Here is a 17,746-nt window from a genome sequence, read left to right as displayed (position 1 = left end):
TTGTTACAGAGTACTTCCAACATGCGACAGGTTGTATTTATGACTTGCGAAGCAGGAAGTAGGAGTTTACGAGGAGCACTTGAAGGCAGCAGAATACTGTAGCAAATACTTCCTCAGCTGCTATTAACCTGGATGTTAAATAGTGGATAGGCAGTAGATAGACAGTCCCTATAAAGAGGCTGATAAGCAAATTACCTAATCATTGAAATCATTAAATAACTAAGAAAAACACAAAAACATCCACTTCAGAAATGTAATCTTTATTAATTTACCATTTATGTCGTACATGTTGAGATCTCATTTTAACCTTGCAAGCTATAAAACTGCAAGCATTTTAAATCACCTATGTTTACAAAATCAAGACTGAAGTTAAAACAACAGAGATGGAATTGGTGAAAGGGGGGTTTATCACTATGAAATAACATGGAAATCACAACAGCTGTTCATATTAGATCATTACATTTTCATGTGTGTTATATGTGAACAAATCACTCCTGTTAATGGAACACATATTGAAGAATTCATTTAAATCACATGAGAGAGAGGCTGACCAGACAGAGCAACACCTGAGTACAAAATGACACACTGGGCATGCTGGAGGACAATGCCGTTATGAACAACATCATTTCATTTGTCACTTTACAGTAGAGCTTCAGAAACTCAAAGACCCGAACCAGTGAAAGACAAAGTATTATCTCACATCACAGTATAAGCAAACCACTCCACAAGTGCCTGTTATGAATGAATATGTAGACACAGGAAAGAGAATGTGTTGTCGAAGTTAGCGAGTATTTTTTAAGATGTCTCACTATGGACACCGCTTCAGGAACTAATACCCTGTTCATATTCACTTATGCACATGGTAGATTTTGAAATGTCACATGATGGGTGCACAGCAACAAATTCAGTTTTCCAACAAAACAGATGGAGAATAATAATTTTCTAACAACCCAGGTGTTTGAGCAATTATATTCTGTTTCATTTTTATATTTCATGGAGTATTTTCATGAGGCATCTTTGGCAATTACTGCAATAAACAGATCAGGGGTATTTGAAGTAGTGCACCATCAAAGTGCTGGGCTTGACTAGAGGATAAAACAGTGTTTGTGATGATCCTGAAAGTGTTGAACAATAGGGTTTATGTGCTTACACACCACATATATAATGAAGAACTAAAATGGACTCATTTGTATCCAACAGATACAAATATACCTCTGTCTCTGAAAACACTTACAACCAAAAATCAAAAGAAATTAAGAAAATGGGGCTAAACCAAGCCATCATGAGTCACCTTGATAAAAACAACACTCCCTTTTCATTGTCAAAGCGCTGAGACGTCGACCCAGCAGCAGCATAAAAACGTTTCAACTGGTACACTCAAGTACCGAGAATCCCAAAACATCGAGTACAACTGACGGTTACAATCCGACATCTGTGCTTCAACTCTTGTAGCCTAGCATGTCAAGTGGTTTTGCGAAACTATTCGATTAGGGAAGGGGAGGGCAGAGGAATACGAAAACACTTGGTTTTTGGAGATGGGAGGTTAAATCGTTACATTATGTTACAAGGGGGTCACACACAGAGCAAAGGGCTCTGCATTTAGACAGGCAGCGTACAGCATCTCTCCTGCTCTCTCTATACCTTTATATATATGTTTTACTATATATGTACACACCCCTATACACAGTGCAGCTATATATCACATCATTTACACGCAGCTCAAAACTTAGTGACTTTTAAATACATGGAGATTTGCCTTAGGAACTATGGCTAATAATTCATCCAAAGAACCAGCTGTTACTTCTGCGACAGTGTAACGGAGAACAGACAGGACAGATAGATTTATAGACTTTCTGCACGAGGAGGTGATCAAAACACGGAGGCCAAACAACACTGAAATGACTTAATTGACCATCCACAGAAACCACACCATTTAAGTGGCACAATCTAGATATATCATGACCAAACTTAATACCAGAATGAGCTTGAATCTTTAACTTTGTACGGTCAAATTCAAATCTATCGATAACGAATATGATCTGTTGTATGTCAGTTATGTAATGTCACACACAGTACAGTTGGATGCTAAGGAGTGACGTGTTTGCAGAGGATAAAGAAAGCATGGCAAAGCACACATCAAACTACTTCTCTAACTCTATGAAGTGCTAGTGTACAGGCGTCCGGACACTAGATTGTGCGTTCGTTTCTGTAAGAAGACAGCAGGCCTTCCCACGATACAGAGAGGGCCAAACCCCAACCTGACAAACACATTCAGTCCCATTAAAGCTGCACTTCTGCCACGACCGGCATGCGATGCTTTACACCAAAGGATAGCAAAGGGACAGAGGCAAGATCTAATGCTTTAATGTTGGTGAGACCAGCATTCTCTGGACGGAGCGCTCACTCGCTGCTGCTTAGGAGACAGTTTGGATTTCCAGTGTCCATACACAACATCTGAATTTCATTTGGACAAATAGGGCAAATCTACAGTGTCTCAATTAACAGGGATGGGACGCTCTTCTCTGTTGCAGCCCCAGTTAGTGATTTCAGCTAATAAGACAGGCTAGTGCAGCTTTAATGTCTAGCGATACCAAACGCATAACAGCCTACTTCACCGAAACACGTCAGGTTGAGGTTTGGACCGGGCGAGCCAGCCTGAGGACCTGGCGAAAACACAAAGAGGAGGGCGGGACGCGCGAAGAGGGACAGACAGACGGGAACGCAGACCGATGTTGACCCGACAGGAACAATCATGCGTCACACTCAGACGCACAAAGGACAAACACGGATGGAGGGAAAATATGGCAACACTAGCGCTAACACAATAGCAGTGTGTGTTCTGGTTTGTTGCCCGGCCCACAGAGACACAAGCGCACAGAGGAGGTTTTCACACAACGAGATGTTACATCATGCAACAGCCCCCCAAAAAAAGAGAGAGGGATAGAAACGGAGAGCATGGGAAGAGCGGCAGGGAGTGGAGTGTACCGTTTTTAGCGTGTCGGGTGAAACGTACGGGAGTGGCATGTTGAACCGCAGGCCGGGTGAGCTCTCTGGGTTCAAAACACATTACGTGGCAAAGGGGAATCCACAAAATCCTTATTCTACGTACAGTAAATATGTCAGCCTGGCTGTCCAGGTACAGTGTGGAGACTTGCTTGTTTCCAATTAACTTCAAGTCAATAATTCCATCAGACTTCCTGACCTAACGTGGACAGGTCTGCACCTACTGGACGAATACATTCATTTGAGGTTTGCCAGCTTATTTAACTGTCTGGATGGAACAAGTGGAATCAACAAACACAGACAGAGAAAGAGGACAGGAGCGTGTGCTGGATGGGATGCTGTATGTGCGCGTGTGTATGAAGGAGTGAATACGACGGTCGATGAACAACAAATAAGCTTGACAAATACGATTTACACCAAGGAGTGCTGCCAGTATGAACAACACTGTCTAGAAGAGACGCGCGCCGCTAAGCTCGTCACACAGCGATGCCTGCGATTATGTGCGTTTGTGCCCGTTTATGTGCACGTGTGTGTGGTTCTACCTGCCGACCGGGAGTGCTTTCACAGTAATCTTGTCTGTGTGCGCGCGTGTACGTGTGTGTGTGTGTGTGCGCTTTTCATCTGTACAGCGACCTTGCGAGTGTGTGTGGGTATGTGTGTGTGTGCGTGCGTGGGCTGCGTAAATACACTCCTTTCTGTTCCGAAGCATGTCTTCAGCTGTCCCTACACCAGCCGAAGCACAAAGAAATCTGCCGCTACCATCTACCATCTACTCCCCCATTATCCCTTCCTCTTTGCGAAGCCCCTCCCCCCTCGGCATATCCAGGCCCACATCTCTCCCCTTCGTAACCCCCACCGAGGCCCCTCATTGGCCCCTTTCAGGCCCCGCCTCCCTCTTCGCCGGCGATTACTGGAGCTCCTTCATCCTGTTGAGGGCGGAGCCGGCCTGGAACCACTCGATCTGCGTCTCGTTGAAGGTGTGGTTCAGAGTGATGGAGTCTTTGCTGCCGTCGCTGTGCTTGATCACCGCCGCCAGGGACTGGAGGAGGAAACAGGAGGCAAGCAGAGCTGATTTATGGACTGAACACCACTGGGACTGTGGTGGTCCACCTTTGGAAAGGTGAGACCAGGGTGGAAATCATTTTGGACATTTAAATGCACACCAATACTCTGATTAGGGGAAGTAATCATCTTAAGGCAATATTTTGATTATAACGTTTACATGGTTCAAAGCAATGCATTTCCTCTAATAACCCGGTTTACATAGATTAATTTAATAATCGGTCTACCGCTCACCACTCCACTGCACTGTGGCATGGTATAATAATAATACAACAATAATAATAATACAACATCCAGGTAACTGCATCCGGGGCCTATACTACGAAGCAAGTTCAACAAAGTCAGGGTATGTTTGAGTTAGCCGGCTTCACTAAACCTAACATTGGCGATCCTGATAACCGGTCTCACGTAGCTGGTTATCAACTGGCTCTGTCAACCCAGGATTTACCTAACGGCTATGAGCGCGTTCACATGAAAGAGGCGGGGTTTGTAACAAATAGCCAATCACTTGCAACATGGACAGATCCAGATCAGACAATTCGGATAAGATAAGATGAAACTACTGATCCCCGTGGGGAATAGGGGGGGGATAGTTGTGCAGCAAAAGTAATATGATTCAGTGGGGAAAAGGACATAGAATATAAGCGCAAAACTATAAAAATAAGAAGCCTAAAAATAGGCGAAAATAATAAAATAGGCTAATCAAACAATAAAAGCCATAAACAATAGACCTAATTATAGGATGATATAAGCCCTAATATTTCCTGCTGACATTTTCAACATGGGTATCGGAAAGAAATGGATAGCTACTAACATTGGGTTCTTCTCTCAAGAAGAACAAATTCTTATAATGAATAACTGTCAGCATTACAAAACATAACCACGAAAAGTAAAAGTTGTTTCTGCTTCCAAGGCTAGAGAGGATTACTGGAGGAACTGCCCCATCATTAGGACACAGTGGGCATATTTTTCATTGATAAAATAGTTTGTGGACACATTGAGGCTGTAAAAAGATTTTTTATTCATAAAGTCGGCCTCATGTTCTTCAGGGCTGCGGTAATGGAATATGAATAGCCTACATTGAACCAAACACTGTTGGGAATCCAATTAAATAAAGTCAGCGCAATTAATATATGCAACAGTAACTTTAATCCATCAATAATATGGTCAATTAAGTAGCCTACCTGCTATATCTCCGATATAATAAGTTATCATGGAAAACAACGTGATTCTACTGGTCTGTAAACACGTCGCCCTGCGAACAGCACTTCTTACTGTCTGTTAATTCAAAAATAACAGTTTTCAGTTTTTTATTGGGATTTTCATTTGTATATTTGTCCATATCGGGATCCTGTAGGAATGGTGACTCCCTGTTTCCAGAGAGCTGATTGGTCAGAAGGCGGGCCTTTCATACGTTTTGATCCGATACCCTGAACTGAACCTGCTCCGGAGCAGGTTAGCCGTCCAGCATAAGTTACCATGGTGATCTACCCCGGTTAAAAGTGAAGCACCTTCGTGAGACCGAAAAGCCAGGGTTAAACCCAAAGCTAGCTCGCTAACCCCAAATCCTGCTTCGTAGTACAGGCCTCTGGTGACCAACATGCACAGTTTGACAAAAAAAAAAGAAATCTGATTAAGGCATTTACATGCCCCAATAAATGGAAGGACTGAGCAGAAATCTAGGTGTGTTAACTGGGTTATGCTTACTATGATTATGACCTTACTCTGATTAAGACAATCAGATAAAGGGATTTATGTGACAGCTTCAATAGCCTTAATCAATTGCCTTAATTGGGTTAAGATTAAATTATTAGTGTGCATGTAAACATACTCATAGTCTCAAAGCAAAGAGAAAGCCTACATGGAATTCAGGCTTATGTTTGGCTTTTGGATAATGCTAGGTGAGGTTAGACTGTACTTTTGATTAATGCTCGATTAACAGTGAATGTTGCTCACCTTGCCGGGGGCAAAGGAACTGAGTCCTGTGATGGAAATCTTGTCGTCGGGGCGGATTTTGTCGTAGTCGTGGGGGTCGGCGAAAGTCAGAGGCAGCAGGCCCTGTTTCTTCAGGTTAGTCTCTGTGATGAGGAGGAGAAAAGAATGCAGAGAGATGGGAAAACAAAAGAGATGGGAGAGAAAGAGAGAGAATAAGGAAGAAAGAGAGAGATATTTGCTCACATCGTACTTCCATTTTGTAAACAGAGAAGGGCTCTCTGCCTCAGTGGAGCGGATCTATTACATAGCAACACAAGGTCATGGAGAACAATGCACACCTTCTGTGTTCACGAGTGTTTGTGTGTCTGGATGTTATTGACTAGCAACAGGTCTCATGATGAATTTGCTGTTCCCTCTCCACAAAATCCATGTCACAGAAAATCAATTTCCTCAAGACCAGTTGACGTTGAAAGCTTCAAACTGTATCTATCAACAACATCTCTTTTTTATTTTTAAACAGGGGGTACGAAACTTATCTATTCATAAGGTCTGCAGGTGTTAAGGAAATACTCACACACTGTACATACTGTACACAACAAATTAGATTTGAACTATTTGAGAGTTAGCATAATAAAATCCCTGCATGTCTCCAGTGAAGCCAGAATGTCTCCAAACTGTTCAGAAGTGTACGAGTGACATGATTTGGGTTGCGTATTCTTCCCCTCAGTGCTGTGAAACTTACCGTGGATCCTGGCGAAGCTCTTGACGATGATGGCGCACCCTCCCAGGTGCCGGGGCTCCAGGGCGGCGTGCTCTCTGCTGGATCCCTCGCCGTAGTTCTCGTCTCCCACCACCACCCAGTTCACTCCGTTAGCCTGGGGAGAGGACACCATGAGACAAAGATCAGAGAGGGCCAGACAGAGGAGACAGAGGAGACCAAACCATCACGGTGTGCTGATGTGGCTGAACTGTATTGGGAAAATTTGTAACGACATAGGTTGGAATCCAAGTAGGGCTGCAGGATTATGGCTAGAATGATAATCCCAATCATTTTGTTACATATTTTGATCACAATTATAAATCATATTAGTTAAATATTAGTAACGATGATTTGGGGAGCATAATTAGTATATTGCATTGTGTTATATCAACATCTTCAACTATGGCAGGTATTCTAAATGAAATGTTGTTAAATAAAACTGCTTAATATCGCGGTCTTAACTAAAAGCTGTTGCAGGCCCACTTTGTGATTTACGCTGACAAGACAGGTGTATTTTTACATAGAATCTCTCAATTTGTCACCAAAATATTTCAAAATAAACAGACGCCCTGCCCAGTCAGCCTCACCTTGTAGTGGCGGGCCACGTCAGGCACACCGCCGTACTCTCCTGTCAGCTGGTTCTTGATCTTGTTGATGGCGTCGTTCTCCATGTTGACTGCGCCGATCAGCAGGTTGTTGGAGATGTTGTCAAGGTGACCACGGAACTTCAGCCAGGGCCCGGCGGCGCTGATGTGGTCGGTGGTGCACTTGCCCTTCACCTACAGCAGCGGAGGAAGAGGAAGAAGGAGCAGCAGGAGAAGGAGAGAGGAAGAAAACAATAAAAGAAATAAAACAAAGGCAATCAACCATTAGTACCTTATTGTTCAATGGTATTCCAGTCACTTTTGTACAAAGGCTTTTGAAATACAGCACAAACAAAAACATCCAAAAACCTGTACACAGAAAGACCTGCTCCATTAGTTTATCAATCCTCCACCTGGTATACCAACTATTCCCATTCCCCCTTTAACCAAAGCAATAAATGCAAAAGACATTATTATCCAGGCTACTCTTGAATTGGGAATACTTCCACAACTTCATTCCCTCCCATCCCTCCTTTCCTCACCTTGATGAGGATCCTCAAGTCCTCCAGGTCTTTCCCGTGCCACTTGTCGAAGGGCTCCAGCAGCTGCAGACGGTTGCTGGAGGGGCTCACATCCACCTGAGCAGCGGCAAATCAGGATCAGACATGGAGCGTTTCAAACCAAACAGGTTCATCACAAAGTGTATTTCAGAGGATAACGAGGCAGTCAACTTCCAGATCAAAGAGAATTTTATTGAACCAAACGACTCTGTTCGTTGCAGCCTAAACAAGCTTTCATCAGGCTGTCAGTTTACACTTGCGCACCCTTTCATATACAGCTGCATACTCTTACTTGGCTATGACAGGGGATGTTTGCCTCAATAAATGTCTGTTTCATCTGCAAGTCGAGGGCTCTGGGATCCTTCTTTTGAAATTCTATTCTAATCCTGATAACCAAAGAGCAGTGAATTAATGTGGTATCCAGAAAGCACACTAGAACATTTGTCAGTGTCATTACAAAGTGTTTTCCAAAATGGAAATAAATGTCTGCGATTGTTTTCTTGTGTACTTGCTGCCGTTTTCTTGGCCTGCTTTCTGGACTGTAAAAAGTAAATATCTTCAACGTGAGATCACCTTGACACCGCTGCTCTCGGCCGGCGGGTGCTGGTAGGTGTCCTGGCCGGGGTCGAAGTCCCTGGAGGGGAGCTCATCGCCGGTCGGGGGTTCCAGCTTGAACTTCTCTCCGTTGGGAGCGGTCAGGTAATCGGTCTCAGGGTTGAAGTCGAGGGTCCCGGCGATGGCCATGGCGGTGACGATCTACATTACATCACAGGCATTCAGCCAACAGCAACAGCAGAATACGTTTAAATTCCTAGATCGGCAACATTACGAGCAACCAAAGGGAAGCATCAAAGCCTGGGGGGGTTAACAAAAAGCAATGCCATCCAGTTCTGCTCCAGCTGGGACTGAAAGGTTTCATTCACAGTGTAGTTTACTGCCATACTCCTTACCTCAGGGGAGGTGACGAAAGCATGGGTAGCCGGGTTAGCATCGTTCCTGGCAGTGAAGTTCCTGTTGAAGGATGTGACGATTGTATTCTTCTCTCCTTTTTTCACATCCTTCCTGAAGAAGGTCAAAACACGGAGCCGGTTTAATGCCGTTTAATGTACATCGCTCAGAGGAATTTTCCGCTTCATCATCAGGCTTTGCTCAGCCCTTATGCTCTCTGTGCAGACTGTTCTAAGCGAGTAAAAAATGACCTTTAAGAACGAGGTGCGTACCTGTCCCACTGTCCGATGCAGGGTCCACAAGCATTGGCGAGGACCACTCCTCCAACATCACTCAGGACCTTAGCCTGAAGAGGGACAAAGCAAATTCCAAGAAATCATTTCCAGGATCTTTCAAAATCACACAATGTAGAGAGATATACAACAAAGACGACCATGACTTTGGTTTCAGCCTTCTTCGATACAGAAATAAAGTATAAAGGTGCCACAACATATCTTCCAGGAGGTTACAATACATGAATTTTAGAGCCAGTTTAAGAACTTAGTCAAAAAGCATAACGTTTTATGGTGAAACCGCTGAAAGACAATAGACTAGGATAAACTATCCAGTACTACAGGTCACAGGTCATACTCGAGTGTCAGTTCACATTATTGAGATTCTGACTCACATATCCGTCCCTCTCGATAGTGGCGCGGATCTGTTCGGACCCAGGGGTGACGGTGAACTGGGCCTTGCACTTCAGGCCCTTATCCAGAGCCTGCTTGGCCAGAGAGGCTGCTCTGCCCATGTCCTCGTAGCTCGAGTTGGTGCAACTGCCAATCAGACCTGCCGAGGTCACAACATACCAGCAAGAGTCAGGTTGCATGCTTGTAAGGAGAGAACGGACATCAAAGAGGAAACTGAAATGACGGAGAGTACAGTTACAGTGGCAGATAGAGAACTACTCATTTATTTTTAATAACACAGCTTATATATGAAAAGGGAGGAAAATAGTCTTGGAGAAGTCACCAAAAGACCAGCAAGAGTCAGATTATACATCTTGAATATTGTAATTATATTCTACTCATATTGACAGACTGGAATTATATTCTATTCCATATACATTCTGGGATTAAGTCGCTTTGGAAGACCACCGGCTAGATGATAGAATTGTAATGTAAACTGATCGTATCTGGTCAATAACATAGCTTGTAGAAACGAAGAACATATCAAATTTCACAGGACAAAGCATTACAGATACACTGGTAATTTAATAAGACTGTCACAGATACTGACCAACTTTAACTTCCAGAGGCCAGTCGCTCTTCTTAGCGATAGCCCCGATCTCAGACACAGGGTGGGCCAAGTCAGGGGTGAAAGGCCCGTTGATGTGGGGCTTCAGCTGTGAGAGGAGGTGGGAAACAAGGCATTTAGCAATGAGGGACAATCACAATGCGGGACTTGGGTGAGCATACTGCAAATATTGTTTTGTGAATAAAAACATTTACCAGAGGAACAACAAGAGGCACTTAAGCAGCCTCATGTCCTGCCATAATCACCATGATATATTAAAAATAACCAGTTATGCTGATGAGGACACTAATTAAGTAATGTATTAATTAGCAAATATTTCTATGTCAACATGCTTGTCTTCACATAACACATGGGTGGTATTAATATGAACTCTGTATCTTAAAGCATTAAGGAGTTATTGAAGTTTCAAGAAAATCTGTTTTTCCTCATTAATATGCAAATGTATGCAGGAAGGTGCTCCAAAATCTAATCAGATCATCTACTCTATTGGGGGTATTTGTGGTGTAAACATGAAGTTTCTATCATGTTCTTGAGTTACTGTATTCACAAGAATGTGTCTCCACACGGACACAACGCCACCATGACGGTGGCGGGAAATGAAAATAAGATAATGTTTCAGGTTATATTATTAATGTCAGGAAACTAAGCCTGAGTGTCTACTCACCTCGCTCAGGTTAATCTCAATGACCTGGTCGTATTCACAGCCCTTATCTGGGACCAAGTCATCCTTGAACTGGTCAGCCAGGGAGGCAATCTCTGACAGGGAGTGAAGGAGAAAGGAGAAAATAAGATGGAGGCAAGGTAGAATGAATGACTACTCAACATTACGGAGACTAATTCTGGTGTGCAATCTGAGGCTCAATATAGAGGGTTTCAGGGTGTCTGGTTGTCCAGTACTGACCTGCACGGCCAGTTTTCTCCATGTAGGTCCTCATGCGGTGATTGTAAGGGAACACAGAGGTGGTGGCTCCGATCTCAGCTCCCATGTTGCAGATAGTGGCCATACCTGGAAGGTGAAGGAAAGTGACATTTAAGTCTAAGAGCAAACTAAATTGCACCAAAGTCCACTTTTTCCCTAATCTAGGAAAAAAATGGGGCTTGAAGCTCTCCATATTCTTCCATTTACACTATCGGTTCCATATCAAAACCCGTAGGGTATCTTTTACTTGTGATGCGTTTCATCCTCACCAGTGCAGGAGATGGAGTCGACTCCAGGACCATGGTACTCCACGATGGCCCCGGTGCCTCCCTTCACAGTCAGGATGCCAGCCACCTTCAGGATGACGTCCTTGGGAGACGTCCAGCCAGACAAGCTGCCGGTCAGCTTCACTCCAATCACCTGCAGAGAGAGCAGAAAGGGTTAAAAAAACAAACAATAGAAAGAGACATTTGTGATAGAAATCAATGGTAAAAAGAGGGAGGAAATGTAAAACTTAATGACATCTAAATAAAATAAAATCATAAGATATCAAAAAATGCAAAGAATTCACATTGGGACACTTCAGCTCCCAAGGGATCCCAGCCATGACGTCAACGGCGTCAGCTCCTCCCACTCCGATACAGATGGAACCCAGGCCGCCGCCATTGGGTGTGTGGGAGTCTGTACCGATGAGCATCACTCCTGGATACGCATAGTTCTCCAGGATAATCTGTTAAAGAAAAGGGAAAAGGGACATGCTTTTTTGGGAATAAACTTTTCTTGCACCATTGAACAAACTGGAGTGTTTCAAGAGGCGTAATTATGAACCATTGACCCAGGACTGGAATGTATCTCGAGCACAAAAAGAGTTTAGGATTGCATAGTGATTCTATGTAAAGTGTGTGTGTTGGCACAAATTCACTGACCAGAATTTATAAAGGAATGTCCATGTGATTATTTTGTCATCTTAGCCTTTTGTTAAACAGGCAGTGTGCCTGAGCTGTAACCTTTTTGATAGTCTAAATCCAGAGACAAGTACAGTCCAAAATATCAAATTCCTGCCTGTTACAAAACCTTTTCTCATAGCATCATTTTAAATCACAGCACCGTACCTGGTGGATGATCCCTGAGCCTGGTTTCCAGAAGCCCACTCCATATTTGGCTCCGGCGCTTGCGAGGAAGTTGTAAACTTCCTGGTTCACTTCCTGAGTAAGAGTAAATAGGGAGGAGTTAGGGCTTCCGTTGAGGACAAGATATTTTCAGTCAGGAGTATCCTTTATGTAACGCCCAAAGAATACATTTGGTTGTAGCCCTTAATTCCTAATAATCCCTGTCACTCAGCTTGACCTCCATTCACCAAGCTGAATGACTGGCACATGGCTGAGCAGCCAACTTGGACAAATGGTCCTCAAATTTTGAATCAATCTAGTAGTTTCAACTGTGGCTCTGAACATGAATCCCCACTGGCCGAGGATCGAATCCCACCACACCTGTCTGCCTCTTCCTGCTGGTTCCCTCTTTACTTTACAATTGTGTGAATACATAAAAAAATAACAAAAGGGGAGTGGACTAAACAGCATCAGTAGTATGTATAGTAGTATGAATACCAAAAAAGCATTACACACGCCTTTTATCCTTTCAATCTACCACCAGAGCTCCATCAAAACTCATTATAGAATCAGTATGATAATAATGGCATACAATATACAACAGTATTGATAGATGTGAGAATCGACCAGTGAAAATCACCTATGCCTAGCCAATTGGACACTGCAAATATATAAGACCTTTAGTCTGGGTTTATCATTAAAAAATGTTTCCACTTGCCCGGTTAGGCCAGTAGGTCAGAATTTGCCTTGCCCCTTGCAAAAAATGAAGATCAAAATAACCACTTTTTCATAAATTTAAATAATTTATTACAATAGAATGCATTCTATCGAAAGTTCATAATATTAATAATAATATTAACAATAACAATAATAATAATAATAATAATAATAATAATAATAATAATAGGCTGCAACACTGACCGAAAAAAAAGCAATACTTGAATCACTATGTGAATTATCTTGGAAATGTAACTGTTAAATTGCAAAGGCAGAGATAACAGACTATTTCTCACCGGGTGAGAAATAGTAAGACCAGAAACTCTTTCTTCAGCGACTGGCTCATTTGGAGTGAATGTACCAGTTCTGATTCCCTTCACCCCCCCCCTCCTCCTCACCTTAGCCCTCTGCAGGTCCTGGGCCCCTCCGATCTGGGCCTCGATCAGGTGATCACAGTGGATGGTGGAGGGCACAGCCACCTTGGGCAGACCGCTGCTGATGAACTGAAGCATAGCCATCTGAGCCGTGGCGTCCTGCATGGCCACGCGGTCCGGACGCAGGCGCAGGTAGGTGCGGCCGCGGTCGATCTCTTGGCCCGCTGGGTCGTCCAGGTGACCGTACACAATCTTCTCAGACAGAGTGAGCGCCCTATTGAGCCTGGTGGGGCGGAGTGTGGACACGATGAGGTAAGAGTTGTGTTGGAGACTGAGAATTTGTAGGGTTCGATATAACAGGGTTTCCCTTGGGCTATAAACACATACTGATGAAAGAAAATGAAACTGATGAAAGCAAAGGTTAAATCATTTCTTGAAATAATCTTTCATGGTTTTTGCCACAGGTATCCATAGAGATTCTACTCACATGCTTCCATTTTAAAAATTCAGCCCAAAAAGTCAAACTTCTATCTATCCAAATCCAAACAATTTTTTTTGCGTATGTATCCCAGTTAATATATTCTATGTTTTGTACTTCTGGAGAGTAATTTGCATGGAGAGTAAAAGGCCTGAACACCAGAGGCCAATGGCTTGTCAGGATGGCAAATGCTTGGGGGCCGACTGTTGATGAATTCATATTCAGAACTGTTAAAGATGTTTCATCCAAGTCAAATATCACTTCAATGCCTCTAAGAGCTAAACAAGCCAGCTACAGCCAGACAAAATGCTTTTCCTATTCCTGGATGACAACCAGTGGTCGGGTCAGTGAGAGGGGAAATGCCTGGTCATCTAAAGTTAGCCTGGTGGGGGGGTCCTGCTGGCTCTGAGGAGTCAACACTGTAAATGTCAAAAGATTTACTATCCCGCTGTAATAAACACCAGCCATACCTCGTAGGCCTGCTTGTAAACAGTAAGGACCTTGTGTATAAGGTCGTGTGCATTCATGAGTCTGTAAAAAGGCTGCTGCTGACCTCTTGCGCACGATGCTGATGTTCTCGTGCATCTTCTCATAGTTGACGCTGGAGCCGGGCTCAAAGCGGCTCATGGCCACCTTCGCCTTGGCGCTGAACACCGCCGAGACATGAAAGCGCCTTGCCCCGGTTCCAAGGGCGAGCTACACCAGGGGGGAGAGAAGACAATTCAGAGTGTAGTGACGCCGTAAACACAGTTTTATGGTACAGTTTAGGGACAACACTTATCAGGTTTTACAACACATTCAACTTTGAGTTATAAAGACTGGGTAGAGGAAGAAGACAATTAAATTATGCAAGAAGGGGACCGCATGACCAGGAGCCAAGGCAAGTGAAGACAGTTAGATGGCCTAACAATCCTTCAGCCTGTCTTGCACTGGACACTGGAAGTAGCACCAGTGAAAATGAGTCAGGAAACAATGCTGTCCTACCAAGGAAAAAGGATGTAACTTAAATTTTGGTCATAAGGAATTTAGTCATTTTTGATATGAGGAAAAAGAGAACCTCATACTTAGTCACCAAACCAACACATTTTCAAAGACCTTCTTACAAGTCATTTGACTGGGCAATAAAACATATATAAAGCCGTCTTTTCTCAATTTCACACTGAGTAGTTAGTGCCTTTTGCCTTTATCAGCACAGTAAGTCTCTATGTGACCGGATTTGAACCTGCCACTGAGTGATCCTATGTGCTATAGGTGGGAAATGTTACCTTCTAGCCAGCTATGGTCAGTTGCCTAATATCTACCCTTTAGTCTTGATATTCAACGGAAAATCACTCTGCTCTCAGAGTAAACTGGGTGAAAGTTCATCTGAGTCATATTTCAGGGGTTAGGCTGATCCATGGGATTGTTATTTGCCAGGCTGATGCAGTGAGTGGATAAAACAGTCTCCTACGCTGTAAACCACACAGCTTCACCATAATTACAGAAGTTTTGTTAACAGAGGTCAAACCATTTAGGCAACATTATCATCTTACTCCTGAATAGTTGGACTTTAGAAGATGCCCTCATGATACACAAGATAACCGTAATGATAGAGACATCAATAAACAATCAGGTAGTTTCAATAAAGGCTACAGTAAAGGTTTTTGCGATCTCCATGTGATACAGATCAAATGATTATCATAAAACCATAGGCAGTATGACGGCGTTATACATCACTTCAAACAGAGCGTACACATTATACTAGGCCAAGTAAACCAGATGAACACGTTATTACCTGCCAAGTATTATGAGTAGGCTAAACAGTCTGAATAAACCAGCAGCAGGATAAGGAATGTTGCAAACAACAACGACGACAATAAACCCAGCATTAAATTAGCACAAGTTAGCCTAGACTACATCTGTGTAGCACCAACAAAAGTGTGCTTAAAAGCTGCAAGAAATCACACAACAGACAACAAAAATAAATGCTTGTCAATCACCATGATAAGGATATTTCATCGTCATGGAGATGACGTATACACCTGATGCTATGTGCTTAGTTGAAGTATATAATGAGCAAAATAAGCAAACTATCGTCAAATTATCAAAACCGTAACGTTATCCCCGCTAAAGCCAACTGATGCTGAAAGGTGCAGGAGTCGTGCAGGTGTCACGGCCTAACGTTACTTTTAATCAGCAGCATACTGTGGCTACATGAGCAAATGCTCACCGAAAGCACTGCGCTATCCAAGCTAGGTAGACACCATCTTATATGATTCACTCTCCACCACAGTAAGCCCATAATGCGCCTTGTCATCAACCCCAGTCGTCTGTTTGGAGACAGGAGACGAGACAGTGGAAGTGCGCACTCAGAAATTCAATAACCTTGCGATCACCTTGCTAACATCTGGACACTCCGGGCCGCTTACGGCCACTATTTAGCTGAATGTGGACCGAAATCAACGTTGTTATCAGTAAAGCCGAGAGTTAATGCACAGTGTTGTCAAGTCGGACGTGTTATAACCGTTACAACACATTGCTATCAAGAGTCAAACGGGGACACTGTGACCTGACTGAAAGCGGCGCGGTGGAGACTCTTCTCTACATTTATCGACTATCGCTAAGTCTTAAGCGATGGAGACTGTAACACAGCAAGAAACCTTTCTAAATTAACACATGTATTCGATACCAAGACGGCTGAAAATCTCTATTTATGTAAAATAACGTTTTCTTACCCGCAGCCTAGTGACTGTCAAACAGTAAGACGCCATTTTGTTCACTGACAAAGATGAGTGTTGCTGTGATGTGACGTCAGCGCTGTTATTATAAAAGCCCGTTATTTAATTACTGTGCTGTGAGGAAAACAGTCTTTCTCTCATTATGATCCTATGATCATTGTAAATTTGGATAAAATATTCCAAGACGTGAAAGATTATGCCGAGTGGTTTGGTATAAAAAAAAAAAATCTGATTATTATATCATATATGCAGTTATTATTCTTTCACTAAAATCCTTGTCTGAACTGAACATCACAACAAGTTTCTAAATAATGTCTACATGGAACTACACCTTGCATATTCTGTGAACACATGTAATGCATGAGAATTTTTATATTGCAGTATTACATTTTTATTTCCCTTTGCATCATAGATGGTAGACTGAACAAAAACATTCAATAAGTTGAAGCAACTAAAATTATTGAAGTTTGCAAGTGGAACAATTTGTTTGTGTATTGTTTTTTATAACATTATGTTCTCTCCTAGAAATGGAAAAAAAATAAACTACCACAGCATAAAAGACGCACGTATTCCGTTACATTCGCACAAAAAAGTAGATTTTGTGTGTGTTCTAAAAATATCGTCTAAATTATGAATAGATTTGGCATGGTCTGTGCAAATAATGTGATGTGTTATTGTCAACCAAATGTTTTAGGATGGGCACGTTTTCATTCATACCATTAAAGCAATAGTATCCCTTAATTATGGGAGGTATTAGGCTATATTTAAAGGGACTTTGGGTAAAGTCCAGAATTGGTGTAAACACTTAAAAATACTCAAGTGGAAAATCACTAATATGCAAAAGTACTAAGAAAATTAATGTTACTCTCTAAAAAAAATCTAGTCAGGTACAGTAACTAAAGCAGTGGTAATTAGTTACTGTCCACCTGTGTCTCTCTCAGAAACCACCACACATCATTTAGCTCATTGAACGTCATTACCCACAAGCCCTGCTAAATGTCATATTGCTTTACTTGCTGAATGGACGCTGCAACCCAATAAACTCTGGGTCCTCCCCCATCTCAACCAATAGAGACTCTGTTGCTATCACCGCTTATATTTTTAGCAATGGTTCAGCACCGCAGCAAACTACAAATATCCCTCCGCCAAATAAACTAGAGCCCGTTTTCCCAGTTTGGAATAATCTGGGGGAAGCAAAGTTATTTTTCTGATCTTTGGTGCAATTTAATTTGATTTTATGAAAACATATTGAAGCTACATAATCCTGCATTTTGTCTGGAAGTTGGG

The 17,746-nt window shown here is 42.7% G+C and overlaps 1 protein-coding gene across 1 annotated transcript; it reads right to left on the bottom strand.

Moving 5' to 3' along the window:
* Positions 1–3,891: 3,891 nt before the first annotated feature.
* Positions 3,892–16,499, bottom strand: LOC139913869 (aconitate hydratase, mitochondrial-like). Its single transcript, XM_071902026.2, has 18 exons — positions 16,457–16,499; positions 14,296–14,438; positions 13,289–13,547; positions 12,177–12,269; positions 11,636–11,794; positions 11,334–11,484; positions 11,047–11,151; positions 10,810–10,901; positions 10,128–10,233; positions 9,520–9,677; positions 9,125–9,198; positions 8,855–8,966; positions 8,478–8,660; positions 7,887–7,982; positions 7,348–7,539; positions 6,743–6,875; positions 6,022–6,143; positions 3,892–4,042 (listed from the first exon to the last, which is right to left on the bottom strand). Exons 1-18 carry the CDS (start codon positions 16,490–16,492, stop codon positions 3,911–3,913), a joined length of 2,346 nt encoding a protein of 781 aa, XP_071758127.1. The 5' UTR covers positions 16,493–16,499; the 3' UTR covers positions 3,892–3,910.
* Positions 16,500–17,746: the final 1,247 nt, after the last annotated feature.

This window comes from Centroberyx gerrardi, chromosome 7, assembly GCF_048128805.1.
Source record: "Centroberyx gerrardi isolate f3 chromosome 7, fCenGer3.hap1.cur.20231027, whole genome shotgun sequence".
NCBI lineage: Eukaryota > Metazoa > Chordata > Actinopteri > Beryciformes > Berycidae > Centroberyx > Centroberyx gerrardi.
The sequence above is the reverse complement of the archived record's forward strand: the minus strand, read 5'-3'. Positions and strand labels throughout refer to the sequence as shown.